The 27831-nt window shown below is 32.2% G+C and overlaps 1 protein-coding gene across 1 annotated transcript; it reads right to left on the reverse strand.

Moving 5' to 3' along the window:
- Positions 1-3512: 3512 nt before the first annotated feature.
- On the reverse strand, positions 3513-3938 carry LOC132629038 (uncharacterized). The gene has a single exon (XM_060344784.1). It carries the CDS (start codon positions 3936-3938, stop codon positions 3513-3515), a length of 426 nt encoding a protein of 141 aa, XP_060200767.1.
- Positions 3939-27831: the final 23893 nt, after the last annotated feature.

The raw sequence follows: 27831 nt of genomic DNA on the forward strand, positions 1-27831 counted from the left end.
CACAGGTTTGAAGTTTTTTGTTTTTCTTTTCCTTTTCATTTTATAAAAAATGAAGGTCACAAAAGAATATTATCCTATTTTCCTATTTGATGCTCATTTGAATTAGGATTTTGTAAGATATGTATATATGCAATGACAATGTGGGTTTCTCTTTTCTTTTTATTCAACCGAGTCATGATTCTATTGTCACTGTCAAAAGATACATTTGAAGGAGGAGGGCTAGACCTTGCCTTCTGGAGAACATTGAAAGTTCGCTCAACATTTGTTATAGTAAATTATTTTTGTCATTTAATTTAAGCTATCAATCAATATACTTATTAAATAGAGTTATAAGTAATTAACATTTAAGTAACCTATATATTGTGTAAACACACCGTCAATCTGTATAATTTTAATGATAAAATTGATTGATTAAACCACACATGAAGATGGATGAAGGATACTACCGCATTGTGATTGATAATATAAATTGAACACGTAATTTTTTATTTCTTAATATTAGTTTTTTATTTCTTAATATTTTCCCTTGTTAATTAAGCAAACTGGAGTCAACTATATACCCCTCAATAAACGACTTTGGAGTACAAATTAGCCGACATAAAAAACCAGTTTTAAATTAAATTCAGTGTCATAGCGCGTTATTAAGTTTTGATCACTCTTCCTTTATTAGCCACCCCAACGGGATAAAATAGAAATAGTCACCCCAATCAAGAAAGGGCAAACCCGTAATTTGGGTGCTCTTTCCGAAAAGAGAAATTCCTACAACGGGAAGAAAACTTCTCATATTCCACGACAACTACAAAAACCACCAGTAGTCTTTATCAGCTCCAACTAAAGCGGTTTTCAAGATTTATTTTTAAGTCTTGTGGGCCGATAAATAGGAGTATATGTTTTTACATCATAACAAAACTGGCATATAATAATAACTAATTTATCTATATATAATATAGGATTAGGTATAGACAAGGTGATGTGATACTTCTCTATGACCACCATTCGTATTTATTTATTTTTCTCTTTTTTTTTTATATATTTTTCCCCATTTTCCCCTTATTTTCTAATTTAAGAATTAATCATCATCGATCCATCCAATTTATTGAGTTTCATTAAATTTAGTAACACCCATATTAATTCATTATGTATAAATTACTATATTAATCATTAATTATTATATATTTACCCTTTTCTCACTTCAGCTACTGATTTGCAAAAGAAAAAGGAAATTCATCGAAGGAAAAGTCAAAATTTGCTTACAAACTCATTTATGTGCTATTTTAAAAAACTCAAAAGTTATTTTTAACTCTCTACTTTAGCTACTGATTTGCAAGTCCAACTATTTAATTTCGGACATAAGCCATTCGGCATGTAAAAGAAAAAGGATATTCATCCAAGAAAAAGTCAAAATCTGCTTACAAACTCATTTATGTGCTACTTTACAAAACTCAAAAGTTATTTTTAACGCTCTTAATTATGTTAAACGTGCTATGCTAGAAACACTGAAAATCATTTTCTTAAATGACACTAAATTCTACAAATACTCAAAAGTCATAACTATACGATTACACCAATGAAAATTCTGCAAACCGTTATGACTCTTTGCATCCTTTCTTACACATACACACAATCCCAAACATAAACGTACAGAACATGATTAGATACAAAGAATTTGGTCATAATTACTAAACATTAGTAAGTGTAGAAAAATAATGTACAGTCAAACCTCTCTATAACAACATCATTGGTTCCGAAATTGTTTGGCTGTTATAGAGAAGCATTGACATTTAAATAATATTTCGTTGTTATAGGCAAAAAAGATACATAAAATCTAATGTTTCATTTTTAATTGTTAAATTCTAAGCTTAATCACACTATGTATAACGAAGGAAAATCTTTTAATGATGAATCTAATATATATATATATATATTCATATAATATTCTTTGTCATAAATAGTGTATTAAATGATCCAATATTTGGTCAAAATCTCTACACTTATTATTGGTAATCATAGATACTCCAATTTTATAAAGATGGTTAATTATTATATTACCAAAAAAAGAAGATTGTTGTTATATGAGGGTAATTTTACAAAGAGCGTACTGTTCTAAAGTTGGTTGTTGCCGTTATAGGTAAAATGCTGTTATACAGAAGTAAAATATAACATGAAAAATCAGTTCCGAAAAAACTAGGCTATTATAGAGAGATGCTGTTATATACGGATGTTGTTATAGAGAAGTCTGACTGTATATAAGTGTTTCTTTGGTATGAGTTTGACTCACATTTCCTTTCGTCATCTGACATTCTAATTAATTTCTTTATCTTCTCTTTGAATTCTTAGATCCTTGTTGCTGACTTTTTATGTTTCTCTTTAATGGTAAGATCATTGCTTGGTAGAACTAATCCATAATTCAGGAAATGGCATGCACATATCAAATTAGATGTTACTTACTTACGATAGTTATCAGTGCATCATGCAGGAAGCAGAATTTTATTGTGGAATAATATGATCGAGGTAAGCTTAATTTTGTTTTTTAAATTTTTGGGTTGGCATCTATAGTATGTATTATGTTTCTAAGGAAAAGAATCACGCAAGCCAAAATACAACTCTTTTTTATAGACTAAATTTATAGAAGAGCAATTAAGGTGTCAAAACGGTAGAACTGATTATTTGAGGAGAGAAACAAATTTTTGAATTCGTATCAAAGAATTAGAAGGAGGAGGCGGAGGAGGAGGAGGAGGAGAAGAAGAATTATTACGTGATTTAAGAAGAAAGTGCTTTGGAACGAAGGTGGCGGTTTTGACAAGAGAGGTTTGCCGACAAGCGTAAAAAATTGGTGATGTCATTATTTCTTTTTATTTTTTCTAATTATTTCTTCTTCTTTAGGTTTCTTCTTTTTGTTGTAAAACTAGGACAAATTATGGGAAAAAATTAACTATCTTTTTGTCATTGTTTTGCTTTTCTCTCTCATTTTGTCCAAACATCTACAATTTCGATTTCTTCCTCCTCTCTAACTTAAAGCAGTTACATAGTTATTGTCGAATTAAATTTAATTGAAAGAACTTTACACAGTAATTGACATTGATATTTATTGTAGTTATTCTCTATTCTTTTTCTAATTTAATTTCCAACCAACCAGGTGTGATCCTGAGTTGTTTGGGAGGGGGGGGGGGGGTTTGATATTGACCCCTACCTTTTTTCCCCCCCAAAAGTGATTATACAAAGGGGTGGACATGGTGCCAAAAACTATTTTGTCTAGCAAAACCCATATGCAAAACTATACAAGACTGATGCAAGCTGCCTGCATATTCTATGAAATTGCATATGGGAGGTGTGGGAAGGTTCTAAACTACTCAGAGTATGCCTTCCCTTATCTAATTCCTCACGGTGGATCAAAGTACCAACCAGAGTATTTACAAGTTTTGAATCTAAAGGAAGCTAAGTGGAGTAAATCCATTCTCAAGGGTCCCCTAGCATTCTCAGGAAAGTCATCATCCCTAGTGAATATGCTGTTTTCAATAGTGTCCGTAGCAGCCTTTTTTTGCCCTAGAATTTGCTATAGCATTTGCTTTTCTAAAGCAGTGTTTGACTTCAATTTGCCTATGATGAACGATCCGTTGGGCTGCTTCTATCGTCTTCCTGAGTCTCCAAGGTGGTTTTGTCTGTCCCTTGAGCATATTTACTATTACTAGTGAATCCATTTCCAGTATCAAATGAAGCTGCTGCTGTTGTTCATTGTACCATTGGAGTCCATATAGTGCTGCTTGAAGCTCACAAGAGTTGTTAGTGGAGAACTGGATATGCTTAGCAAAAGCCATGACGATTCTTCCATTTCCCTTTCTAACAATTCCCCCAATGCCAGAAGATCTACTTCCTTCCATTGTGCTCCCATAAGTGTTGAGCTTCCATGTTTCTCCTTCAGGTCTGTCCCAATATATCATCATGCAGGTGATTTTTTTTTTTTTTTGTAATTTAATTTTCAGCTTTTTGACAGATTGTTTCCAAGTTCCAATTGGATTCCATTTTGCTGAATATTTTGGATATAGAAGCCTACACATTAAACAAGATTAAGTTTGCCATTCTGTTTACAGAAGTTTTTTTGTTGCTACACCTCTTGTCACATCTTGCCCTCCACAATTGCCATAAAATATAGCATGGTGTACTGAGCAAAATCTGTTTGTGAACTTGATTTTTTTATTGTGTTCTCCATCAGCAGTTTAGTGCTCCTTGAACAGAGTTTCCATTGTGGTTTATGCCTAATGGTCTTGCCATTTGGCTCCAAATTCTCTTTGCAAATGGACTTGTAGCAAATACACGGTCCACCTTCTCGGGAATTTGTTCTCTGCAATAAGTACAATTAATGTCAGATGAAGAATTCTATCATCTAAAGGAAGTTTTTTCCTTATAAGTCTCCACATAAAAAATGAAATTTTAAAGGGGATCCCTTTAGCCCAGATCATCTTGGCTAAAGGGTTACTTCCTGTTTCTGTCTGACTATCTGCCATGCTGAAGAACATGTGAAGTTTCCATTGGTGCTTGGCGTCCATATGCAATTTTTTTTATTTTTCATTGTCACCAATGTCTGTCTCAATCACCTCCTGGATCCTGTCATTTAGCAGTGTTCTGTTAAAAGGAGCCATGTCCCAATTGCTATTGCTGATAAAATTCTGCACAACGATACTTTCTGATTTTCTTTCTAGCCAAACTCTTGGAGCTAAAGGACCTTGAGGCAGCCAGTTATCTCACAAAAAAGTATTTTTCCCTTGCTAATCTCCTATTGAATGTTATGTTCAGCTTGTGGTCTGATTTTCAAGAGGCTCCTCCATATATTGAAATTGTTGGGGCTAGCCACTTTGGAATTGGGGCAGTATTTTGCTTTGATGAACTGGGATCAGATATTATCTATGGTTCTCAGCCTCCACCATCTCTTGATGGTAAAAGTTTTGCAAATGTCTTTGAGCCTTTTGGAACCCAAACCTCCCTCTTCAGTTGGATAACATAATTTCTTCCAGTTTGACTAGTGATACATGTTCTTACCTTCTTTTTGTCCCCAGAAAAAATTGCAAAAATACATCTCAATTTGTTTAAGGGTAGTAATAAGAGGTTCTAAAGCAACAAACAAATGCAAGGTTTGAGACTAAAGAACATGTTTGATAATCAGAGCTTTGCCACCTGCACTCAAGAGATTAGTTTTCCATCCTCCAGTTTTGTTGATGACTTTAGTAGTCAGGTCTGTGAAGATGTCAATCCTCTTCCTCCCAGTGTATATTGGACACCCCAAGTAATTGAAAATAAAGATGGAGTGCTTATAAACTGTCCACTTCTTGAGTCTTCTGTTGATTCTAGGATTCACAGAAGTATGAGTAATGTAGCAACTTTTGTCAATGTTGATCTCCGGACCAGATTCATCCTGGTACTTCTTTAAGATTTTCATAATCATCTTGATCGAGTGCTTATGAACTGATGAGAAAATGATAAGGTCATCTGCATAGCATAAGTGATTCACTTGAGGACCTTTGTTCTTCATATGAAAACCTTTGAAGTCTTCTCTGGAATTTAGATTGTTCAGGGATTTTGAGAGTGCTTTAGCAGCCAGGATGAATGATGCTGGAGACAGAGGGTCACCTTGCTTGAGGCCCCTTGAGGAGTTGAAGAATCCATACCTAATCCCATTTATAATGACAGAGTACCAGTTGTTTGAGACTCTGAAGATGATTTCATTAAAATATTCCTTGAACCCCATCTTTCTAAGAGCATTGGTGAGAAAAAACCATGAAAAATTGTCATAAGCTTTAGACATGTCCAATTTGAAAATCACATTGCCACCTTCAGTGTTATTTCTAATATCATGGACAGTTTTCTGGGCCAGCAAAATGTTTCCTGTTATGAGTCTGCCTTTAATGAAACCAGACTGGTTCTTAGAGACAATTGCATAAGGGCCAGTCTCATAGCTAAAATCTTGGAAAGAATCTTATTTGTGAAGTTACAAAGGCTGATTGGCCTAAGTTCACTGAATTGTTTAAGAGCCTTCACTTTGGGGATGAGTACCAAACAAGCATGAGTAAAGTATTTTTGTAAGATTGGCACCAGTAAAGAAAGCTCTAACAGAATCAATGATGTCAACCTTAATGATATCCCATGAGTTCTGATAAAAATGGCCATTAAACCATCCGGACCAGCTAAACTATTGGGATCCATGGAAAAGATAGCATCCCTAATTTCTTCTTCAGTAGGAACTTGTTGGTGCATTTCATTATCATGATCAGTGACTGTGCATTCTAGATAATCTAGAAACCTCAAGTTATTATTTTTCTCAGGCTGAGTGAAAATGTTATTGAAGTGCTCCACTGCTTCATGAGTAATGTCCTCAGTTCTGTCCATCCAGTTCCTTGAGCATTATTGATTCTTAATATTTGAGCTCTTCTTCTCTTGCCCTTGATAACACTGTAAAAGTATTTAGAATTAGTGTCCCCTTCTTCTACCCATTTAATCCTGGCCTTCTGTCTTAATATAAAGTTTTGAGTTTTCAGCCACTTGATATACTTAGCTTGGGCTTTATGCATTTCAATTCTGTTCGTCTCAGATTCATCCTCCTCATTCACATCTTCCTTTCACTTTCCCTTCTCCTCAATTTCTTAGACTATAGCAAACACATCCCCAATGCTCTCCCTAGACCATTTGGTGAGAGCTTTAGAGAGGTTTTTGAGTTTGTTCTGCAGCCTCCACATAGGATTACCATGAATTTCTTGTTCCCATTCCTCTTTGATAATTTCATAATAACCTTTCTGATCAACCCAAAAATTTAAGTATCTGAAATATCTAATGATGTTAGGGGTTTCAGAACTGCTTTGAAGCAACATGAAATTGTGATCTGAACCAGTTTTAGGAAAATGATCTATCCTCTTTTGAGGAAACTTGTCAAACCAATCATCATTAGTTATTACTCTTTCTAGCCTTTTACTGATTCTCCATCTTCTACTTCTTCCATTGCACCAAGTAAATTTGTTGCCAGTGAAATTAGTATCCATCAAGTTACATTCCTCCATACACTCCATAAAATCCAAGCTTTTTGCAAGAGTATGAGGTCTTCCCCCTTTCTTTTCATCAGCATCTAGAATAACATTGAAGTCTCCAAAGCTAGGCCATAGTCCATTGAATAGACTATGAACTTTTCTTAGGCTTCTCCATAGTTTCCTCATTCTGTTGGAATTAGTACTAGCATAAACTACAGTTAACCAACAAGGTTCTGTGTCTCCAACAATATCTACTTTGAAAGTCATTTGTTGTTTGTGATGGTGGATGAGGTCACAGGTGAGAGTATTGTCCCAGAAGCACCATATCCTGTTGTTGATATTTGAAATAGCATTATCAAAGCCTATCAGAGCCCTGAATTCCTCCATTTTAGTAGAAAGTAAAAAAGGCTCCTGCAGAGTAATGAAGTTTAACAAGTCTAAGCAACCTGTCAAAAGCTCCTTTGGATCTCATACCCCTAATATTCCATATGATTGCTCTAATCATTGGAGTTTTTTGGGGATTGAGCTTTTGTCAATGATTTTGTTTTCCAGCAGCCCTGATTGACTCATCTCAGTTTGACCACTGTTTTTCTTTTGTTTTTTCTGCTTATCTCCTCTGGGAAATAATCCTTGTCCCTTGGTAATCTTGTCAACCTCCTTGGTCAGTGCATCTCCAGGATCCCTTAAGGTAGCAATTCCCCCTTTCTGTTTAATAATAGTTGAAACTACTTCTTCTTTTCTGTTTTTGTCATGTGCTCCCACTGATTCTTCAACCTTGCTATCCACCTCAGTAACTGTGTCATGTCTATGCTTCTCCTTTACCAGTTTCAGAGGCCCCATGTCTATGAACAATTGACCACTCATTTCTTTCCTTTCTTCTCCATTGTAGGATTGAATTTTTTTCATATGGATCTGGCTTCTCTTCTTGTTCAGGGATGTTGACAGAGTTGCTTAGAGAAAATTATATCCCTTTATTTTCCTCATTTCCATATTGTGCCTTAGAGCTTTGATCTTGCCTTTGTTCATATTCCTCTGTTATATGCTTCTTCTTTTTGGACTTGGAAATAACATTTTCTTGAGGCTTTAATTTTGGCATCAAGATTCTTTTTTTTTCTTAGGCTTTTTCCTTTTCTTCTTGATTTCCTTGATACTAAATCTGTTGTTGTTCAACAATGATACTAACCTGTTCAGCATGTTTTTGTTGTTTCCTAGTCTGATTCTTGTTACTATCTTGCCCCAGTTGTTGATCATGTTTATTCTCTCTGGCTTTATTAGTATTCTCCTGAGTAATAGGAGTATCATTCTTTGTCTATTTCCTTTCTTTGCCCTGCTCTTTAGTAGTACTCTCGACCTCCTTGAAAATGTTCTTATCATTGTTGTTGGTCTGATCAGTTCCTGACTCTTTTTTCTTAAATTTTCCTCTTAGTTTTTCCAGTTTTTCCCTTTCCACCACTCTGCATTGAGGTATTGAGTGTCATAAAATTTTGCAACGTCTACAATACTTAGGGACACCCTCATATTCAAGCTTCTGAAAAACCCTCTTTAATGGACCGGATTCATCTTCCTGTCCCACCCATATCTGATTCAACCTGGGTTTAGTGAGATCAGGCTCGACCCTCACTTTAGCCATGCTGGGTCTGGTTCTATTCTCAGTAGCAAGGTCGGGGGATAGGGGAATGCCACAGGACTCAATATCTGTTTAACATAGTTCCAGGGGTGGCAATGAAATGGGACACCTGGTAATAATACCCAACTGGTACTATTGGTGAGTCCTCTTCCGGTTTGAAATTCGGATTCCACTTCTGTAACCGCATAATCATGCCATCTATCTTTATAGATCTCCTAAATGAAATAGTTGGACAATCTTCTTCATTTGATACCTCAATAAAAACAGTTCGGAAGTCATACGTACCAATCTTAGGAATGTTTTTTATAGAAATCTTCTCCGCAAAGCACGAACTGATACGCTCAATGTTGGGACGAATCTTCAAAAACTTTCCTATTAAGGTATATTTGCATTCTTCCGCCATTACTCCATTGCAATCCTTTGCTTTGAAAATCACCGCATGAACACCATTGTGCATAGTCGTTCTGGTTTTGACATTTGGATCCCTCAATTTTTTCAAATTAGGGTTGGGTTTTGGGGCAGATGTAATTGCACTAGAAAAATTGAGCTTTGTTCCAATTCCAGCAGCCTGAGTAGTCGTATCGGAAGGTAGATCGTGATTTTCAATTGGACGCGCCGGAAAATTACCGGCCGGCGTCCCCATTAAGCTTGGAGAATTCGACCGTCAGTGACCGTTACGTTGAAAGTTTTTATTTTTAGAGAGAGAAATATTGGCATAGGCAAAAAAAAAGGAGTTATTCTCTGTTTTGCCAAATTATTAATATGACGATGTCACTAAATGTTCTACTTACCGTGTGAAGCGCAGACTACATCACTAGTTTCTTATATCAAGCCTAATAGAATAGAACCTTCTCTATTCAATCAAATTGTGTTAATATTACAAAAGATATTTATTTGGTGACTTACAATGCACATAACTTAAATCCTCGAGGATTTCCCTGACAGCCCCCAAGCTCCCCTTTTGTTTACTCCTCTGCTTTCACCGTTAATTTAAATTTATGGACACACTTTTCTCATATAGGCTGATACAATCAGTACACTGACTTAAAATCCAAAATGACGATAGCCAAGCTTCATTTAAGTTTTATATACTGACAGCTTAATGTTTTTATTTTATAATATTAGTATAGTTTTACATGTGGTGACAATTAGGAAGTTAATTAGAATATCATTTTATCAAATTGTCTATTAATATTTATCATAAAAACATGCAGATTGTGCATTTGTGTATTGTACTATCAATACATAAAATTTGTACTCCTATATGCATATCTCCTTCTTGGCTTCTAGCTCAATTTTGATCAATCAAGTTGCATTATTTGCATCATCGGCATACGTCCACTTGCAGGTAGTCAGCCATACAGTAGACATTTTTTATACGAAAATGAGTATTATTATTAATAATTAACAATCAAAAGAATAGTACTTTATAGGGTACCCCATGATTAACTTTCTTAATTTAGAGAAGTAACATGATTCGTGATGATGATGACTACTAGTAACCTTATTTATGGTTATGGATATACCCCCAATTTACAATTGCCCCAATAGGACAAGTTGTAGATGCATGTTTCTCTATATATCATACTATCAGATATCTAACCTAACATGGATCAGACTAAGCAAATTTAACTTTAGTGTAAATATTCGGTATGAGTAAATTCTTATCATAACTCTAGTAACGCGCGCCCATCACAGGCCTAGAACACTATTGCTAATTACACTAATCAATTCACAATGTATGTATAGTCCAAATTAATAAGTGGACTTTAATTGCGTTTGTAAATTATTAGAATGGTTTGAGTAAAACAACGCCACAATTGATTTTAGTCCGTAAGAAATACAAGTAGATAATTTAAATATAATATGCATGGTCTTTAGTCTCTTGGATATCCCAACTAACTATAAAATTGCTCCTCATAATATTAGTATTATCCTGACAACGAACTCCTTGCGTTCTCCTGGATACTCTATGCTTTTCCTCAGCTGATTCAATTTCAAAAAAAAAAAAAAAAAAAAAAAAAAAAAAAAAAAAAAAAAAAAAGAAGAAGAAGAAGAAGAAGAAGAAGATCAAGAAGAAAAAGTATGTACGTGTATTATGTATAGTGACACTAATTGAGGAAATGTCTTAGTTTATGCTTTATATATGTTGTTCGGTGCCTAATTAACCAATTTCAAGTGTTTTCATTGGTTTTCTTCATCTAGTCTTCGCCTACTTCAAGAATTTTAAAAATTAAATGATCAAGAGGTCCACACTTACATTTGATGCATCCAAAAATTAATTGTTTTATTTCTTTACGTACTTAGCAGTAAAAGGTATTCCCTTCATTCCTTTTTATTTGTCTAGTATATGTATTTTGCATGTTTCTTAAGAAATTATTGATTAAATATTTATGTTATTAAATTAATCTTATCAACAATAATTAATCTCAATTAATACTATCACTTTTAAATCTTATTTATATCGCTGGAAGCAACGATTGAAAGTAGACGGGGATTGTTATAGTTGCCTAATTACTATTCTTTACAAATTCAAATTTGACTAATAGTACTCCAATAAATTTGGAATGGTTACATGATAAGAGTAAAAAATTTTAAAAAATAATTAATTCTATCTTGATTTGTTAAAACAAAAGACTAAGGGAAAATCTATTTTTAGTGTACTATATAAGTAAAAAGAAACAGGATGAATACGGGAATCCTTATTACAGCTTTATAGCGTATATAAATAAACTATCCAAAAGACCGATTAGGCTAGCTTTAGCAATTTGGTGGACCTGATGATCCTACATTTAAATAAGTATTTTTGACGACCTAGTCTTATCCTGTTTAAAGGACGCATAATGATTTTCTCGTAATTACTAGACGGCTGCCCGTGCTGCGCACGGGACCAACACTTTAGATTATAGTGCATTTATGTGTATGTAATTGTCTTTGAATAGTGATTATATATATATATATATATATATATATATATATATATATAGAAAGAGAGAGCGAGAGAGTATATGTTATGTTTAAAACATGATTAATATAATATTGTAGTTTGTGCTCCGTATCTAAATTTTATTATATTAATGTTTGCTACGAACACAAAATCGGCAAATTTATTAATATTTTTTAAAAGAGAAGACTTGTTGTAGAAATTGATTTTCTATCTAAACGAAGAAATACTATTTTTTAATTATTGGTAAATATTCTCGGTTTAGCTCATTTTACTTGTCATGCTGTCTTTTGCATTAAATTCTATCTTATTTTAAAATATAAATATTTTAAGTATATTTAGTGAACATAATAACTTGATTTTGTCAATATGAGATAATATGTTCAAAACACGATTAATATAACATTGTAGTTTGTGCTCCGTATTTAAAACTTTATTATATTAGTGTTTGCTACGAATACGCATGGTATTTAATATGGGGCCCACATTTTTTTTAACATTTTTTGTTTTTTAAATATGGGATTCACTTTTTTTTTTCAATATTGCTTGATTTTGTTAATATGAGGCCCACTTTTTTTTCCCCTGAGTTTGGATGTGGTGGGTTCTACTTTTTTTTTTTAATACTCGATGGTGTTTAATATGGGGCCCACAATGTGAGATTCATTATTTTTTTTTATACCTATATTGCTTGATTTTGTCAATGTGGGATACTATGTTCAAAACACGATTAATATAACATTGTAATTTGTGCTCTGTATTTAAAACTTTATTATATTAGTGTTTGCTACGAATACTCACGGTGTTTAATATGGGGCCCACATATTTTTTTTTTTAATATTGTTTGATTTTGTTAATATGGGGTTCACTTTTTTTTCCCATTAGTTGTGGTGGGTTTCACATTTTTTTAATACTCGATGGTGTTTAATATGGGGCCCATATTTTTTTTAATATTAGTTGTTGTTTAATATATATAGGGCCCACGATTTTTTTTAATGGGCCTGTTTAATATGAGGCCCAATTTTTATTTTATTTTATTTTATATATATTATGTTCAAAACACGATTGATATAACATTGTAATTTGTGCTCCGTATCTAAAACTTTATTATATTAGTGTTTGCTAAGAATACAAAGTCTGCACTTTTTTTTTTTTTTGACATTGTTTATTTTTTTAATATGGGATTTGTTTTATATATATATTGCTTGATTTTGTCAATATGGGATACTATGTTCAAAACACGATTAATATAGGATTGTAGTTTGTGCTCCGTATTTAAAACTTTATTATATTAGTGTTTGCTACGAATACGCATGGTATTTAATATAGGGCCCACAATTTTTTTTTTAACATTGTTTGTTTTTTTAATATGGGATTCACTTTTTTTTTAATATTACTTGATTTTGTTAATATGGGGTTGTGGGTTCCACCTTTTTTTTTTTTAATACTGGATGGTGTTTAATATGGAACCCACATTTTTTTTTATTATTAGTTGTTGTTTAATATATATGGGGCTCACAGTTTTTTTTTTACAATTTTGTTTTTTTATGGGCCTGTTTAATATGGGGCCCAATTTTATTTTTTATATGTACTATGTTCAAAACACGATTGATATAACATTGTAATTTGTGCTCCGTATCTAAAACTTTATTATATTAGCGTCTGCTACGAATACGCATGGCGTTTAATATGGGACCCAGTTTTTTTTTTTTAACATTGTTTGTTTTTTAAATATGGGATTCACTTTTTTTTATAATACTAGTTGGTATTTAATATGAGGCCCACAATTTTTGTTCACTTTTTTTTTTTATAATACTAGTTGGTATTTAATATGGGGCCCACAATTTTTTTTAAATATTAGTTGTTATTTAATATAGGAAAAACTACATGACATAACAAACATATAGTGGGTATTAATGATAAGTTGGTATTTTACCAACTTATTTCTTCTTTAATCTTAGATTGTTGCTATGTTTTGATTAAAAAAATAGTGCATTTAATGTCGTTTACTTCCATTTTATAGGTTTATGTGATTTAGAAGTGATCGGAAGAAACCAAGTCAAAAAGAGGCCAAATTGGACAAAAACTGCACAGTTTTGCAAAACTGTCAAAAGTGGACAGTTTTGCAAAAACGGGACAGAACTGCAAAAAACGGGCAGAACTGCAAAAACTGAAATTTGGGGCATATTTTGTCATTTTTGGAACTTGAAAAAATGAGGTAATTACAAAAGAAAGAGAAGGGAGCAATTTTATTCATCTTTTGCCATTTTGCAAGCTTGGAGGCTAGGGTTCATCTACACCACACTTTGGGGTTGAAGATTTGAAGATTTGGTTGAGCATTTCTTAAACCTTTAATTCATTTCTTCAATCTCTTGTTTTGTATTGTATATCTAAGTGTGTAGTATTTCATTTCAATACTTGAATCTTGTTTATGAAAATATTCTTGATTAAAGTTTGGATTGAATCTCTTGTTATGCTTATGTATTGAATGATTTTTATTTCTAATGAAGTGGGTTTATTGTTTTTCTATTAACTCTTCATGCTTAAATATCTCCTAATGGTTGCAAACATTATTTGTGCCTAAGCACTTTTACTTTGCTTGAGAAAGAAAGTGAAAGTTAGGAAAAGAGTTTGATAGCAAGGATTTGGGTCATTAAACCCATCTAATAACTTGAGCTAGAGATAGGATAGTTAACTTGAGGTTGAATTGATTGTGTTTAACATCACACTCTAAGGCTTGAGAAAGCTTAGAGTGAAATTCATTGATTTGGTTGAGAAACTTTCAATGAGATTTTAGAAATCATTATCTATTAACATAGACCCGCTCTTAGTTGTAATATCATAAAATATATTGGATCGTTACTTGAGTGTAATTTCCTTTGTATCCATGCTTGTGGCCATTGATCAATGTACTTGCTTTCTAGGTTAGTTTATATATTTTCGCATTAGTCATAAATTTCTCAAAAACCCAAAATATCATTTATCGTTTGGCAGAGCTTAGTTAGTAAAAATTCCTTACTTTCTTAATCGCCTAGCACATTGTTCCCTGTGGGATCGACCCCGACTCATAGTTGGGTAAATATATTGCATACGACCGTGTACACTTTCTCTTTGAGGAGTGTATTTGGACGTTATCAATTAACATTTAATCGCTATAGTTTAACTTAATTATTTCTCATAGCAAACATTTGTGTATTAATAACATTTAGTAACTATATATATACACACACAAAATAGAATATTTATCACACTATTCACTCCCAACCCATCCCTCCCATCTCTCTCCCTCCCTCTTCTCCCCACTGCTCCATCGCCGGCCACTGCCGCCGCTAGAGCTCCTGCCATCTCATACTTCAAACATGTAACTATCAAAGTTCAGATTTTTAGAAGACCCCAAATAGGCCTCAAAAATCTCAGCTTGAAATAAAAACCCCAACTTGTCCCCTTGCGTTTTTATTAATTTTTTAGTGTATCTATGTTGTATATAATATTTTTCGCCTGCATTTGTTGTATACATACTGGAAAATATGGCATATTTGTTAATTTTTTGGTGTATGAATGTTTTATACTGTATTTTTCGTCTGTATCTGTTGTATACATACCGAAAAATATGATGTATTTGTGTAATTATTGGTGTATATGTATTCAGTTTTTCCTCGTTGTATTCATGAATACAACAAAATAATTTATGAATACATATAGTTATTTTATGAATGCAGTGGAAAAAAAATTATTGTATTTATAAATACAGCTAAAAAAAGAAAATTGAATACACATGTGGGAACTAGGCTGATTTGCTACAGAACGTAAATGTTGAAACATTAGCTATGCAGCTTGATTAAACCCCAAATGTTTGCTATTTATGTAAAATGCCCTTTAATATATATGGGATACACAATTTTTTTTTAGGGCCTGTTTAATATAGGGCCCAATTTTTTTTTTAATGGGGCCCATCAACGGACGGACGAAGAGGGACGACCAAACTCCCTCTTCTAAGTAGTAGTAAAATACACCACTGGGGCCATCAGAGCTTCTCCAATTCGATTTTGTACATACTATAATATATTAGGGAGTATTGTGGTGTCTACATAATGTGAACACTTCGTATATAAAATTAGTGAAAATATGAATTAGTGGTTCTGCTATTTGCACGTGAAATCTCTGATTTGTACCATTGCCACTAACATATATCCTATATCGTTATCTATGTGAAGGTAGGGAGTGTTATTGTGTTAATGTGCAATTACTGATGTTTTAGTGCTCGTCTTTAACCACGAATTTGTTGTATACTCTTACGTACAGTAACAAATAGTTTGGGGTGTCAACTGGGGGATTGAGTTGAATTTGTGCGGGTGAAAATGAATTGCGTTGATAAATGGGTGAGACATTGCCTCGCCCAAAAGTTACTTGGCTGAAATTTTTTTGGGCTGATATGGGTAAACGTGTCATAACCGAACCCACTCAATCTTAGTAAATTTTAATGAGCTATTTGCAGGATTACCCTTCGCTGGGGTGGTCTTTAGTTTTTACCCCTCAAAATGGTGATCTTTAAATTTTGCCCTTCAGGCAGAATTTTGCTGGGTAGATTTGCGAAATTCTGCCTAACGATTTTTTATTTTTTTTTAACTTGAGTTGGGGTTCGAACCCACAACCTCGGGGTGTTAGGCGAGGGGTAAAAATTAAAGATTACCAATTTGAAGGGCAAAAATTAAAGACCACCCCAAATGAAGGGCAATCCGCACAAAAAAAAAAAAAAAGAATTTTAATTTCTTTGTTGATTTTTTCATAATTTAATTAAGTACCTAAAATGCTAGATTTGCGAAATTCTGCCTAGCGATTTTTTTTTTACTTGAGTTGGGGTTCGAACCCACAACCTCGGGGTGTTAGGCGAGGGGTAAAAATTAAAGATTACCAATTTGAAGGGCAAAAATTAAAGACCACCCCAAATGAAGGGCAATCCGCGCAAAAAAAAAAAAGAATTTTAATTTCTTTGTTGATTTTTTCATAATTTAATTAAGTACCTAATAAAATTCTAGATTTGCGAAATTCTACCTAGCGATTTTTTTTTTACCTGAGCTGGGGTTCGAACCCACAACCTTGGGGTGTTAGGCGAGGGGTAAAAATTAAAGATTACCAATTTGAAGGGCAAAAATTAAAGACCACCCCAAATGAAGGGCAATCCGCGCAAAAAAAAAAAGAATTTTAATTTCTTTGTTGATTTTTTCATAATTTAATTAAGTACCTAATAAAACTCATTTTTTCTTTGTTTTGATTGTATATAACATATCAAACACAATTTTTATTTTAAAAAACATTTGGACAAGATCTCTCATGGGTCAAATTGAACTATATATATTAGTCGGACTTTTACAAGGATTAAACTAGATGAGTCAAATTAAGTTGAGTCCATAACTTGATGGGTCATTAATCCGCCTAAAATTAAATGATTTGAGTGAACTATCTTTTTATGGGCTAATTTTTGCCGCCTACAAATAGTGTATGTGTGCAAATTTAATGTGAACTCTTCCTCTTGTAAAAATTACAAACTACAAAATACGTGCCCTTTAATTTGGTTAAAATTTTCGTTTCCACATAAAGGATACTGGGAAGCAAGTAAACAATTCATGGGCGACATAGCACTCCTAACTATGAAAGTAGGACCTCATCCTACATGAAAATATATCTCCTTTTAATGCTCCATTCGTTCCAAAATAAGTGTCATTTTAACAAAAATCACGTTCATTAAAAAATCAATAGATACAATTTGAAATTTAATAAAATATCCCTATTAATTAGATGCTTTTGAGAATTGAGGAATATTAAAAAAGACTACCTCTTTAATGTTAAGGGCATAATCGAAAATACTTGTCAATTTTTATATTAACCTCCTAAAATGATACTTATTTTGAGATATATATATATATATATATATTTTTTTTTTTTGCTAATGTCACACTTATTTTAAGACGAAGAAATAAAATAATAAGTAGAAGTCTCTTTAACCAATAATTAAAGAATAATTTTCAATGAGACAGTGACTTGATAAACAAAAAATAAGAAGACACTTTTAACTTTTAAGTAAGGTGTTGGAACGTACATTATGGGAAATGTGTTGAAGGTACGTTATGGGAAAGGAACACTTTTCTTGGTCTTGGCTTGCGTGCCTATATACGAACTAGTTGATGTTCGACACGTGTTCATTATATTTAGTTTCAGGTGAAAGAACCTTAATTAATTAGTACTATAATTAGCTCCCCTTGATGCATGTTCGCTTAAGGCCTTGTATGGTTTAAGTGGTAAGAAGGAATATATTGGTCCAACAAATCTTGCTCACGTGGGATCAGCCAACTAAAAATTACTCCATATATTCATTTTTATTTGGCGATTATACTAAAAATAAATTTTTATTTTTACTTGTTTACTTTTTAACATATTAAGAGAAAGATAATTTTTTTCTTGAACATTAATTACTCATTTTTAAATTATTTTATAAATCTATTTTTTAAATACATCAATTAATATGAATATTATGATAAATTATATACTTTATTTATTAATTTTTAAGAGACAAACAAAAGTGAACAGAGGAAGTAGTTCCTTGGGCTTAAGAAGCACAAAAGTGCTTTTTGCAAATATCGTCATTCTGTATGTAACTTCTTTAATTATCAATGATGCTTTGAAGGCCAATTCTTACAAATATAAAACTTTTTAAATAAATGAGGGCCGCACAATCTGTTTTATAATCAACTTTTGGAGACTATTAACAAGAATTGAGCAAAGGCATCACTACCACAAGCATGTATTATTAAAAGAACAATAAAACTACGCTTCGTCAAATGTATTTCGTTTAATAGTGAAAGTGATTGCAAAAAGGATTTTAAAGTACTAAACGTCAAGATCAAGTTTACTATAGGGATATCTAATTTCTCTTTTTGTGGAATCGCGATAAGAGAATCGCATCAAAATAATTGAAAATGTCACCACTATCTAAATTGCAGGCATACGGTAGGTGAACCAGCTCACGTGTATATTGACAGTGAACGATAAATTAAATTTATAACGTTCAACTATGTGAACAATTATTTCCAAAGAAAAAAAAAAACTATGTGAACAATACAAAACGAGAATAAGGAGAAAGAAATGGTTAGATCGGACTTCTATGCGTTCTTTGGTCTATTTTCTTCTATCATTCAATTGCTTTCAAAGAACATGGGAGCATAAATATATTCAATCATTTTGAAGTTAGTACTCTTGTAAGCTAAGAAGTGAAAACATAGAAAAGCAAAATGAAAGAATCAATTTTCACTCTCAAAAAGATTGTGAAAAATTAAAGTTAATTTTTTTAGAAAAATAAATATCATAGATATTTAGAAGAGTTTCTAGAAAGTTATATCGTAATATCTTTGATATTTATACTTAGGAAATGTCTAGAAATTCTAGACACTTAGATATTTGTAGAGGATAGAATTATCTAGATCCTAGAATAATATCTAGATGCTCTAGAGTAGTGTTAGAAGATAAGACTAACTAGATATTTTGTAGATATATCTAGGTAATTCTATCTAGAACCATCTCTAGACAAGTATAAATAGGGGTGACCTTGAACATTTGTAATCAAGTCAAGTTAACCCAATACAAGTCAGTCAAAGCCAATTCAAGAAGCCTTTCTTCCATAACCAAGTCCTCTTTTTAAGCTTCCTCTTCTTTAGTTGAATCTTCCGATCTTAGTTAACGATCTTGGGCTAGCAGAAGGTCTCCCCAATTTAAGTTTTCTTCTGCTAATTTCTCTACATGGTATCAGAGTCATAGCCGTAATTGGCTTCTGAGTTTTATTTCAAGATCGGGCCAGTGGTGGGCTCAACAACCATCCTTTGAGGAGTTTGAGAATTATTGTCATCACAGGAGTTACTAGCCAAACAAATGGTTGGTGTATCGATCAGAGAGTGGGAAGGAAATGCTCTTGCAGCTAACAAAAGGAATCTTAAAGTAAGGCAAAAGCAATGTGGCTCAAGAGAGATGACGTATTCTCAATTCCAAGAGGGTTCAAGCTCGCCAAGACAGAAGGAGGAGTCTTCTAATAACGGTAAGAAGACTATTAAATATTATCGGTGTGGTGAAGTAGGACATATAAAAAGATTTTGCCGAGCCAAGGAAAGCAACATGACTCAAACCGAGAAAGCTCCTGAAGAAGAAGAAGACGGGGGAAGGTGCTTCGTAGCTGAGAATCGAGCAATAGATGCCTTGGCTTCCCTCAATTCAAGAAGCCTTTCTTCCATAACCAAGTCCTCTTTTTAAGCTTTCTCTTCTTTAGTTACGTTGAATCTTCCGATCTTAGTTAACGATCTTGGGCTAGCAGAAGGTTTCCCCCATTTACTTTTCTTCTGTTGTATTTCTCTACAAAGATAAGGGCACGTGAAACAAGCAAAAAAGATTGACAACTTATAATTAAAAAAAAGTTTAGTTATTGGTTTGTGGGAGGTACGAATCATATCTGATCAGGTAATGCCGAATTAATCTAGCTGGCTATTTCAAAACTTACAGATTTCTGGAGCAAAAAACTCAGGACAGGAAGGCATGGTCAGCTACTCTCAAGTGCTTTTTCATATTTACTAGTATTAATTATTTGTTGTTTAAGTGAATCGTACGGACAATTAGAAAGTGTCGTGTTTATTACTTCACTTGTGAAGTTGGCCGCGCTTTGCGCAGTGAGGAAGGATGTAAATATTATTTTTCTTATATATGAATATAAAAAGGTTAGCCTTCGAATTTAAACAGTTTAGTTTCAAGTTTTAGTCTATTTTATTATTAACATTTAATTTTATATTTTCTCTAATTTTTTTATCACTTAAACATTGTTAGTCTTGTATAATTTAAAGAAAATTGATTTCTTTATGTACGGATTAGTAATAAATTTTAAAACATTTTGTTGTATAATTAGTACTTTATATATATACCTAAGAATTTATCTTTTCATAGTGAGTTTAAATTTAACAGTTTCATAATTTTGTTTCATAATTCTTCCTTATTTAAAATCTAAAAGGAAGGATAATACAAAAATAACATATGCCCGCAACATTATCGAAGTTTGAATTACACACCTAATTTTACTGCATACATATTACTATATATTGTGTAAAAAGTGATCTCTTGCCACCATATGACGCCACATTGCATAGAGAGTAGTGATTATTTTCTTTAAGAGGGGAAAAATCACATACAAAATTACAACATTTTGTTCATTAACAACTTGTTTTCATACTTTTCTTTACTTTTTTCCCTTCTTTATTCTTCTTGTTTTTTTTCTTTTTTCTGTTCCTTCCTTTTCATCTTCCCCTGCCCATCATTCTTCTCCAACCTTTGCATTAATTTTTGTCTTACCCTTTCCCTTTCCCTTTCCCTTTTCCATTATTTTACGTCCTCTTTACTTTTTATTTTTTATGTTTGCTTTTTTCTTTACTTACTTTCCACCCTTTCATTTCCACAAAAAGAATAAAATAAAAATAAATATTATTTTTACTTTCTATTGTGATTTATAGTACTTTTTTATATAGTTTATGAACATGTAAATTTTATTTCAAAGGACTTTGAAATATTTTTGTCCGAATTGACATCGAAAATTAAGAGGTTTGACTTTCATACTTCAAATCATATTATAAAAGTGGAACATTATTTTTTGTCTATCACTTTCGAAAATAAAAATAAACTATCAAATTCTAAATACAATTTTCATGAACCTCTGTATAAAAACAATTCTCTTAGACTCAAATCTAAAATTAACCGAACAAAATCGAACAAAGAACGTACTTGTGATTATCATCTACGCGACTGAACGTTGTAACCAAATGCTTTAGCAACGTCTTTGACATATAACGATGTATAAGCATATGCTGCCCCAAATTTGGTGCCATTTTCTTTCTTCTTTCTTCTTTCAACTCTTACCTCCTTTGCAACCGAATATTCTCATTTCTATCAAATAAACATAAAATAAATAGATCATAAAAAGGAATGGAAATAAAAGGAAATTTGGAAAAAATGAAATGGAAAATAAGAAAAAATCACTTAAACATACACATTGGATGTAAAATGAAAATAACCAAGTATTGGATGATATCTAACAAAAGTGACCAAGCGTTAGGTAAAGAACCTGTTTTCCTTGTTCTAATATGGATTTGCCATTTTTCACCTGTGACCAAAAGAAAATTTATGAGAAAATTATGATAAGGTGTCATAATTTATAAGCAACCTATTGTTTGGGGGTTATGAACTTGAAAAGACATGGGAGTAATGGAGATTATTAAGAGTAGGAGTTACGGAGATGAAAATGTGTGAATTAAAGGATAAGTTTAATGCATATTATTGAAATAGAAGTTATTAAAATAAATGTGTGAGTTATGGTGAAGACTTTTTGAAATAAAATAATGAAGAAAAAGACAAAAAACGAGAAAAAAGATAAATAGGATCTTTGGCCAAAAAGAGGCACCACATCACTCATCTTTTGCCTAGCTTTATATATATATATATATATGGTCAGACATGAAGAAGTCAATTATCGGAATAACAGAAGTAGATATGACAAATAATGGAGGAATTTTTTATATTAGTCCAGACTTTATAATGAATCTAGTAGAATTTGGAAGACATATAAAAATAGGAATACAGACTAAAGGTTAAGAGAAAGAGATGAACAGTATAACCAGTTAGTTTGCTATATTTATTTGGTTTTGCCTTTAATACTGCTCCCCATTCACGCTCACCGCACCAGGCAAAATGTAAAAATTGCTTTATCGAAGGATGTATCATGTGTATAGAAAAAGAATTTAGGACAAATATACACAAAGAAGAAAGACATAAAAAAATAGAAGACCCTACTATTAGTATAAGAATAATGACATTAGAAACTAGAATGAATGAATTAGAAACCAGGTTATATAAATTAGAAAAAGGAAAACAAAAAGAAGCAGATAGCGAAGATGAAGAAATAGGTTTATCCAATATACAACCGCTAAGAACAATACCAGAAGATTCAACAGCGGAATTAATGAGTATAGAAGACCATGGAGCCCTAGTATGCAATGAAGATAAAAAATTAGGAACAATAAAAATACTTGCAAGAATTAAAATAGATGACTATGAAATAGAGACATTAGCATTAGTAGATTCGGGATGTACTAAATGTATAATAAATAAACGAATAGTTCCACCAAATTTAATAAAAATTCTAGACAAACCAGTTGCAGCTATGCAAATGAATGGAACTCATAATATATATAAACATTATGTTCATAAGGCATATATTAGCTTTATCAACACTTGTTCATAATTTTATAAACCTAGTTATAAAATGGATAAAATATGGGTAAGAGACTTGAATATAAATATAGAATTTGTCATCGGATTAGACTTTATGTTACATAACAATGGAAGTTGCATGATTACAAGAGATGGAGTAATTTTTCTAAAAAATATTACTCATACACCAGTACAAGCTCATAAAACTAAAACTAGAATCAGACATAAGAAGATCTCTACTTATCATGTAGTTATATTTCTAATTTTCTGTCTATCTCCCAAAAATTTTAGTTTTTTTTTTTAATCTGGACTCTGCCCAATCATGAATCTTGTTATACTGTTCATCTCTTTCTCTTAACCTTTGTTCTTAATAACAGTCTTCTTTAACCACACCCCGGTAACCACGACCAACATCGTCCTTTATCATTTGGACAATAAAACGACTTCTTTAAAACCTAGGAATTTACAGGTTAATCCATCGAGATTATTAAGAAGTTAAGAGAATAACCATATACTGAGAATAACAAGTTCACGATGACAAGGAAGTAATTACTTAAACATAATATTCATACAATCACAAAATAATTTACATAATAGGGATATTAGTACAGAAAACATAGTAAATAAACTTACATGGTTTGAAGAAGGAGAGAGGTTTCCCTTTCGGGGAACCCCAAAAACTATTTCACACTAGGGGGTAGGTATTAAAAACTTAATACTATTTTACAATAGGAGTTTATATTACAAAGGTTTTTGACCGGGCAAGGGATTGGAGCATTTGATGAAAGAGAAGGGGAATATAGAAGTTTTCTAGAGAGAGGTGGTTGGTGCTCTTGTTGGTGATGTCTTTGCTTCTTCACAAATGTTGCTATTTATAGGCGTCTAGCGGACTTCAACTCCGGATTTCAAAATGTTGAAGAATCTTTTAAGTTCAGCCGGGTGCTCTTTGGGCCCTATTGTCACGTGAACTTTTTCAAAAGAAAACTTTATTTGCTTGTCCGTTTGCTGATCTGTTCATTTACTGTGGCTGCTTTATTAAAGCTACTTTTAATAAAGATCTCTTTTTCTGCAAATGTCTTCTAGCCGTTGCTTTTGTTCAACGAATCTCTCATCTTTTGTCTTATCATAACTATTTCCTCCACTACTTTTGTCTGATTATTTTTTCTACACACACACACACACATATATATAACTTTTTGTTTTTGTTTTATGTGTCTAAATTATGTAGTGCAATAGAATCAAAACTCATTCTCGAATCGTCGTCGTTTGGGTCCTGTGAATCTTGAAATGCACTGTTCTCGAAATTTTACCATATCTCCTTCATCTGAACTATGGACTGGCGACATCCTTGGACTTGGAGATAATTCTGGACTAGGATTCTTAATTATATGCTTGTCTTGTTCTGCTTTTGTTTGGAAAATTTTTTCCAAAGTCTCTTTGACTATACTTTCTATGTTGTCATTTTTTTTTTATTTTTTGCAAGTATGTTTTTCTTTGAAGAAGTGGTTCCTTGCGTTAGTGTCTTTGGTAGTCTTCGCCTTGTCTGGAGAGATGAACATCCCTCATCTTCACTTTTTGGCAAAGTGACAGCTATCAACGGATTTGATGAGTCTTTACCGGCTACCGTTTGAACCGGACTAGCTATATCTTTATCCGATACAGTGGATCTATTTGCATTCATTGGGGAATGCACACCCGTCTCATCCATTTTTGTCTGAGATGGAGAACTCTGGGACTGTACTAATTCAAACTTAACTGCTTATAGTATTTGTTCTAACAGTCTTGCTTGTTCCAAGAGTTTCATTTTTTCTTGGATGAGTGTCTCTTTCTGCTGGTTAAGTCTTCTGACGGTCTCAGTCATAGTAGAGCAGTGATCGCAAAAAATCACCTTGTCTGTGTCTTTTTGTGTATTGTACTGAGGGGTTCTATCTGGATTTTGTCTGAGAGCTGGAGAAATATAGTAGTTTGGACCCAACATTTCTCTAACATAGTCTAATGCCTCAGTGAAATCATTAAAGCCTTTAAAAAGAGGTTTTCTTATATCTTTAATAGAGTCTAAAACTTCTATCCAGGTCTGGAAAATACCATTAGTTCTACCATGGATTACAACATAAAATTTAAATTTCTTATCTAGATTTTTGTCTGTATAATACTGACAAAGTGCATTTAGAGTGGCTACAAAATGACTAGAGTCTTTTTTGTTATGTGATATCCACAAATTGTCTATTAAACGTGTCTGTTGTTTGTCTATTACATATTCTGGTAATACCTTAAAAGTTAAATTAGATGGCGGAAAAAATACTAAATTATTGTTTCCAAAATGTATTCTTTCTGAGGCGTTTTTGTCTAATGCAGATGTAGGTCTAAAATGAAGGTTACCTAGTACCTTTTATTTGTAAATGTCTTGGGTTGAGGCTATGCCTTTTCCCTTGTCTGCTGTCTGAGAACTTGATGGTCTCATGTTGTTCAAATAGAAAATCAGTTAGATGTGATTTTTAATCTACTTAATTGGTCTGCTAGGTTATTATATTTTCCTTTTATATGTTCGAATGTTAAATTATAAATTGAAATAGTATCCATAAAGTTTAACCATCTTCGTCTACTGCTACTTTTATCATTAATCTTTTGATAGAATTTGACTATAGCTTCACAGTCTGTTCTTACTAATATTTCTGGTTTATTTAATATATATAATCTGAAACTATTTAAGCCATATATTACAGCTAAAATTTCAACGTCTATACTACTCATATTTCCTTTTTCTCGGTACTTACCACTTTGATAAACACATATCTTTTCTTCACTTTTATTGCTATATTTATTTGGTTTTGCCTTTAATACTGCTCCCCATCCTTCGAAGCTTTCATCTGTTTCTATAATTAAATAATCTGTTTCTAGGGGCATATTTAAGTCTGGAATATTTTTTATTTTTTCTTTAATTTTTTGTACTAATCTAATATCTTATGTAGTAAAGTGTTTTTGACCATTTGATCCCGTTTTCGAATATAATGGTCCCGCTATTTTTCCTAAGTCTTTTATAAAACTTCTAGCATAATTTACTATTCCTAAGAATTTTTGTAATTCTTTAACATTATCTAATTTATCTGGCATTTCTAAGGCCTTTTTAGCTATATGAGGTTGCAATTTTATTTTGCCATCTCTTAGCACTACTCCTAAAAAGTTTATATGACTTTTACATAATTCCATTTTTTTCTTGCTAATTATTATTTCATTTTTGACAAATAATCTAAATACTGTCTGTAGGTGTCCTAAATGTTCTTTCATGTCTTTACTAAATACTAATATATCGTCTACATATACTAGGACAAATCTTTTGTAGTCTCCAAATATACTATCCATTTTTCTTTGAAAAATTGGTGGAGCTGTCTTTAATCCAAATGACATTACTAACCATTCGAAATGTCCTTCAGGACAGGTAAATGCAGTCCATTCTATACTTTCTTCATGCATTAGTACTTGCCAATATCCTGATTTACAATCAAATTTACTAAAGATATTTTTACTTTGTATTCTATTTATTAGTTCTGTTTTGTCTGGTAACTTATATCCATCTGTTCTGGTATTATCATTAAGTCTTTTGTAATTTATTACCATTCTAGCTTTTCCTCTTACTATCTCACTATGATTTCATACCATAAATGCGGCAGATCTATGCTTAGAAGTAGATCTTCTTATTATTCCTAAATTTAATAATTCTTTTATTTGTACTTTAAAGTCTTCCACATCTTGGTTAGTTGCTTCTATTGAGGCTGTTTTAATTATATATTCTGGATTTATTATGTTTAATTTACATACAATTTTGTTATTTTTCCAATGTTTTAAAGGTTTACTCCTATAATTTCTGTCTCATCCAGTATTCTTATTATATTATCTAAATCTTTTTGATTTTTTATTACTCGTATCCTTTCTATCCCTGTTTTAAAATTATATAATTCTGTTTCTATGTCTACTAAAGTATAATTTTTTTCTATTAGATTATCGTCGTCTAGTATTTCTTCTTCTTCTAGAATTAAATTCTTTATGTCTCTTTTGCTTTTACAGCATGTATTGCTGTTTTGACAATCCTTACAACAACTCTCTTCTTTCTTTTGCAGGTTTATTTGGTCTGGAGTAGAGATCTTCTTATGTCTGATTCTAGTTTCAGTTTTATGAGGTTGTACTGGTGTATGAGTAATATTTTTTAGAAAAATTACTCCATCTCTTCTAATCATGCAACTTCCATTGTTATGTAACATAAAGTCTAATCCAATGACAAAGTCTATATTTATATTCAAGTCTCTTACCCATATTTTATCCATTTTATAACTAGGTTTATAAAATTCTGAACAAGTGTTGATAAAGCTAATGTATGCCTTATGAACATAATGTTTATATGTATTATGAGTTCCATCCATTTGCATGGCTGCAACTGGTTTGTCTAGAACTTTTTTTAAATTTGGTGGAACTATTCGTTTATTTATACATTTAGTACATCCCGAATCTACTAATGCTAATGTCTCTATTTCATAGTCATCCATTTTAATTCTTGCAAGTATTTTTTATTGTTCCTAATTTTTTATCTTCATAACATACTAGGGCTCCATGGTCTTCTATACTCATTAATTCCGATGTTGAATTTTCTGGTATTGTTCTTAGCGGTTGTATATTGGATAAACCTATTTCTTCATCTTCGCTATCTGCTTCTTTTTGTTTTCCTTTTTCTAATTTATATAACCTGGTTTCTAATTCATTCATTCTAGTTTCTAATATCATTATTCTTGTACTAATAGTAGGGTCTTCTATTTTTTTATGTCTTTCTTCTTTGTGTATATTTGTCCTAAATTCTTTTTCTATACACATGATACATCCTTCGATAAAGCAATTTTTACATTTTGCCCTTTTATCTCTACTAGGAAACCATTTACAAGAGAAACATGCATTACTATCTAAACCTTTATTTCTTT

Source organism: Lycium barbarum, chromosome 2 (genome assembly GCF_019175385.1).
Source record: "Lycium barbarum isolate Lr01 chromosome 2, ASM1917538v2, whole genome shotgun sequence".
Lineage (NCBI taxonomy): Eukaryota > Viridiplantae > Streptophyta > Magnoliopsida > Solanales > Solanaceae > Lycium > Lycium barbarum.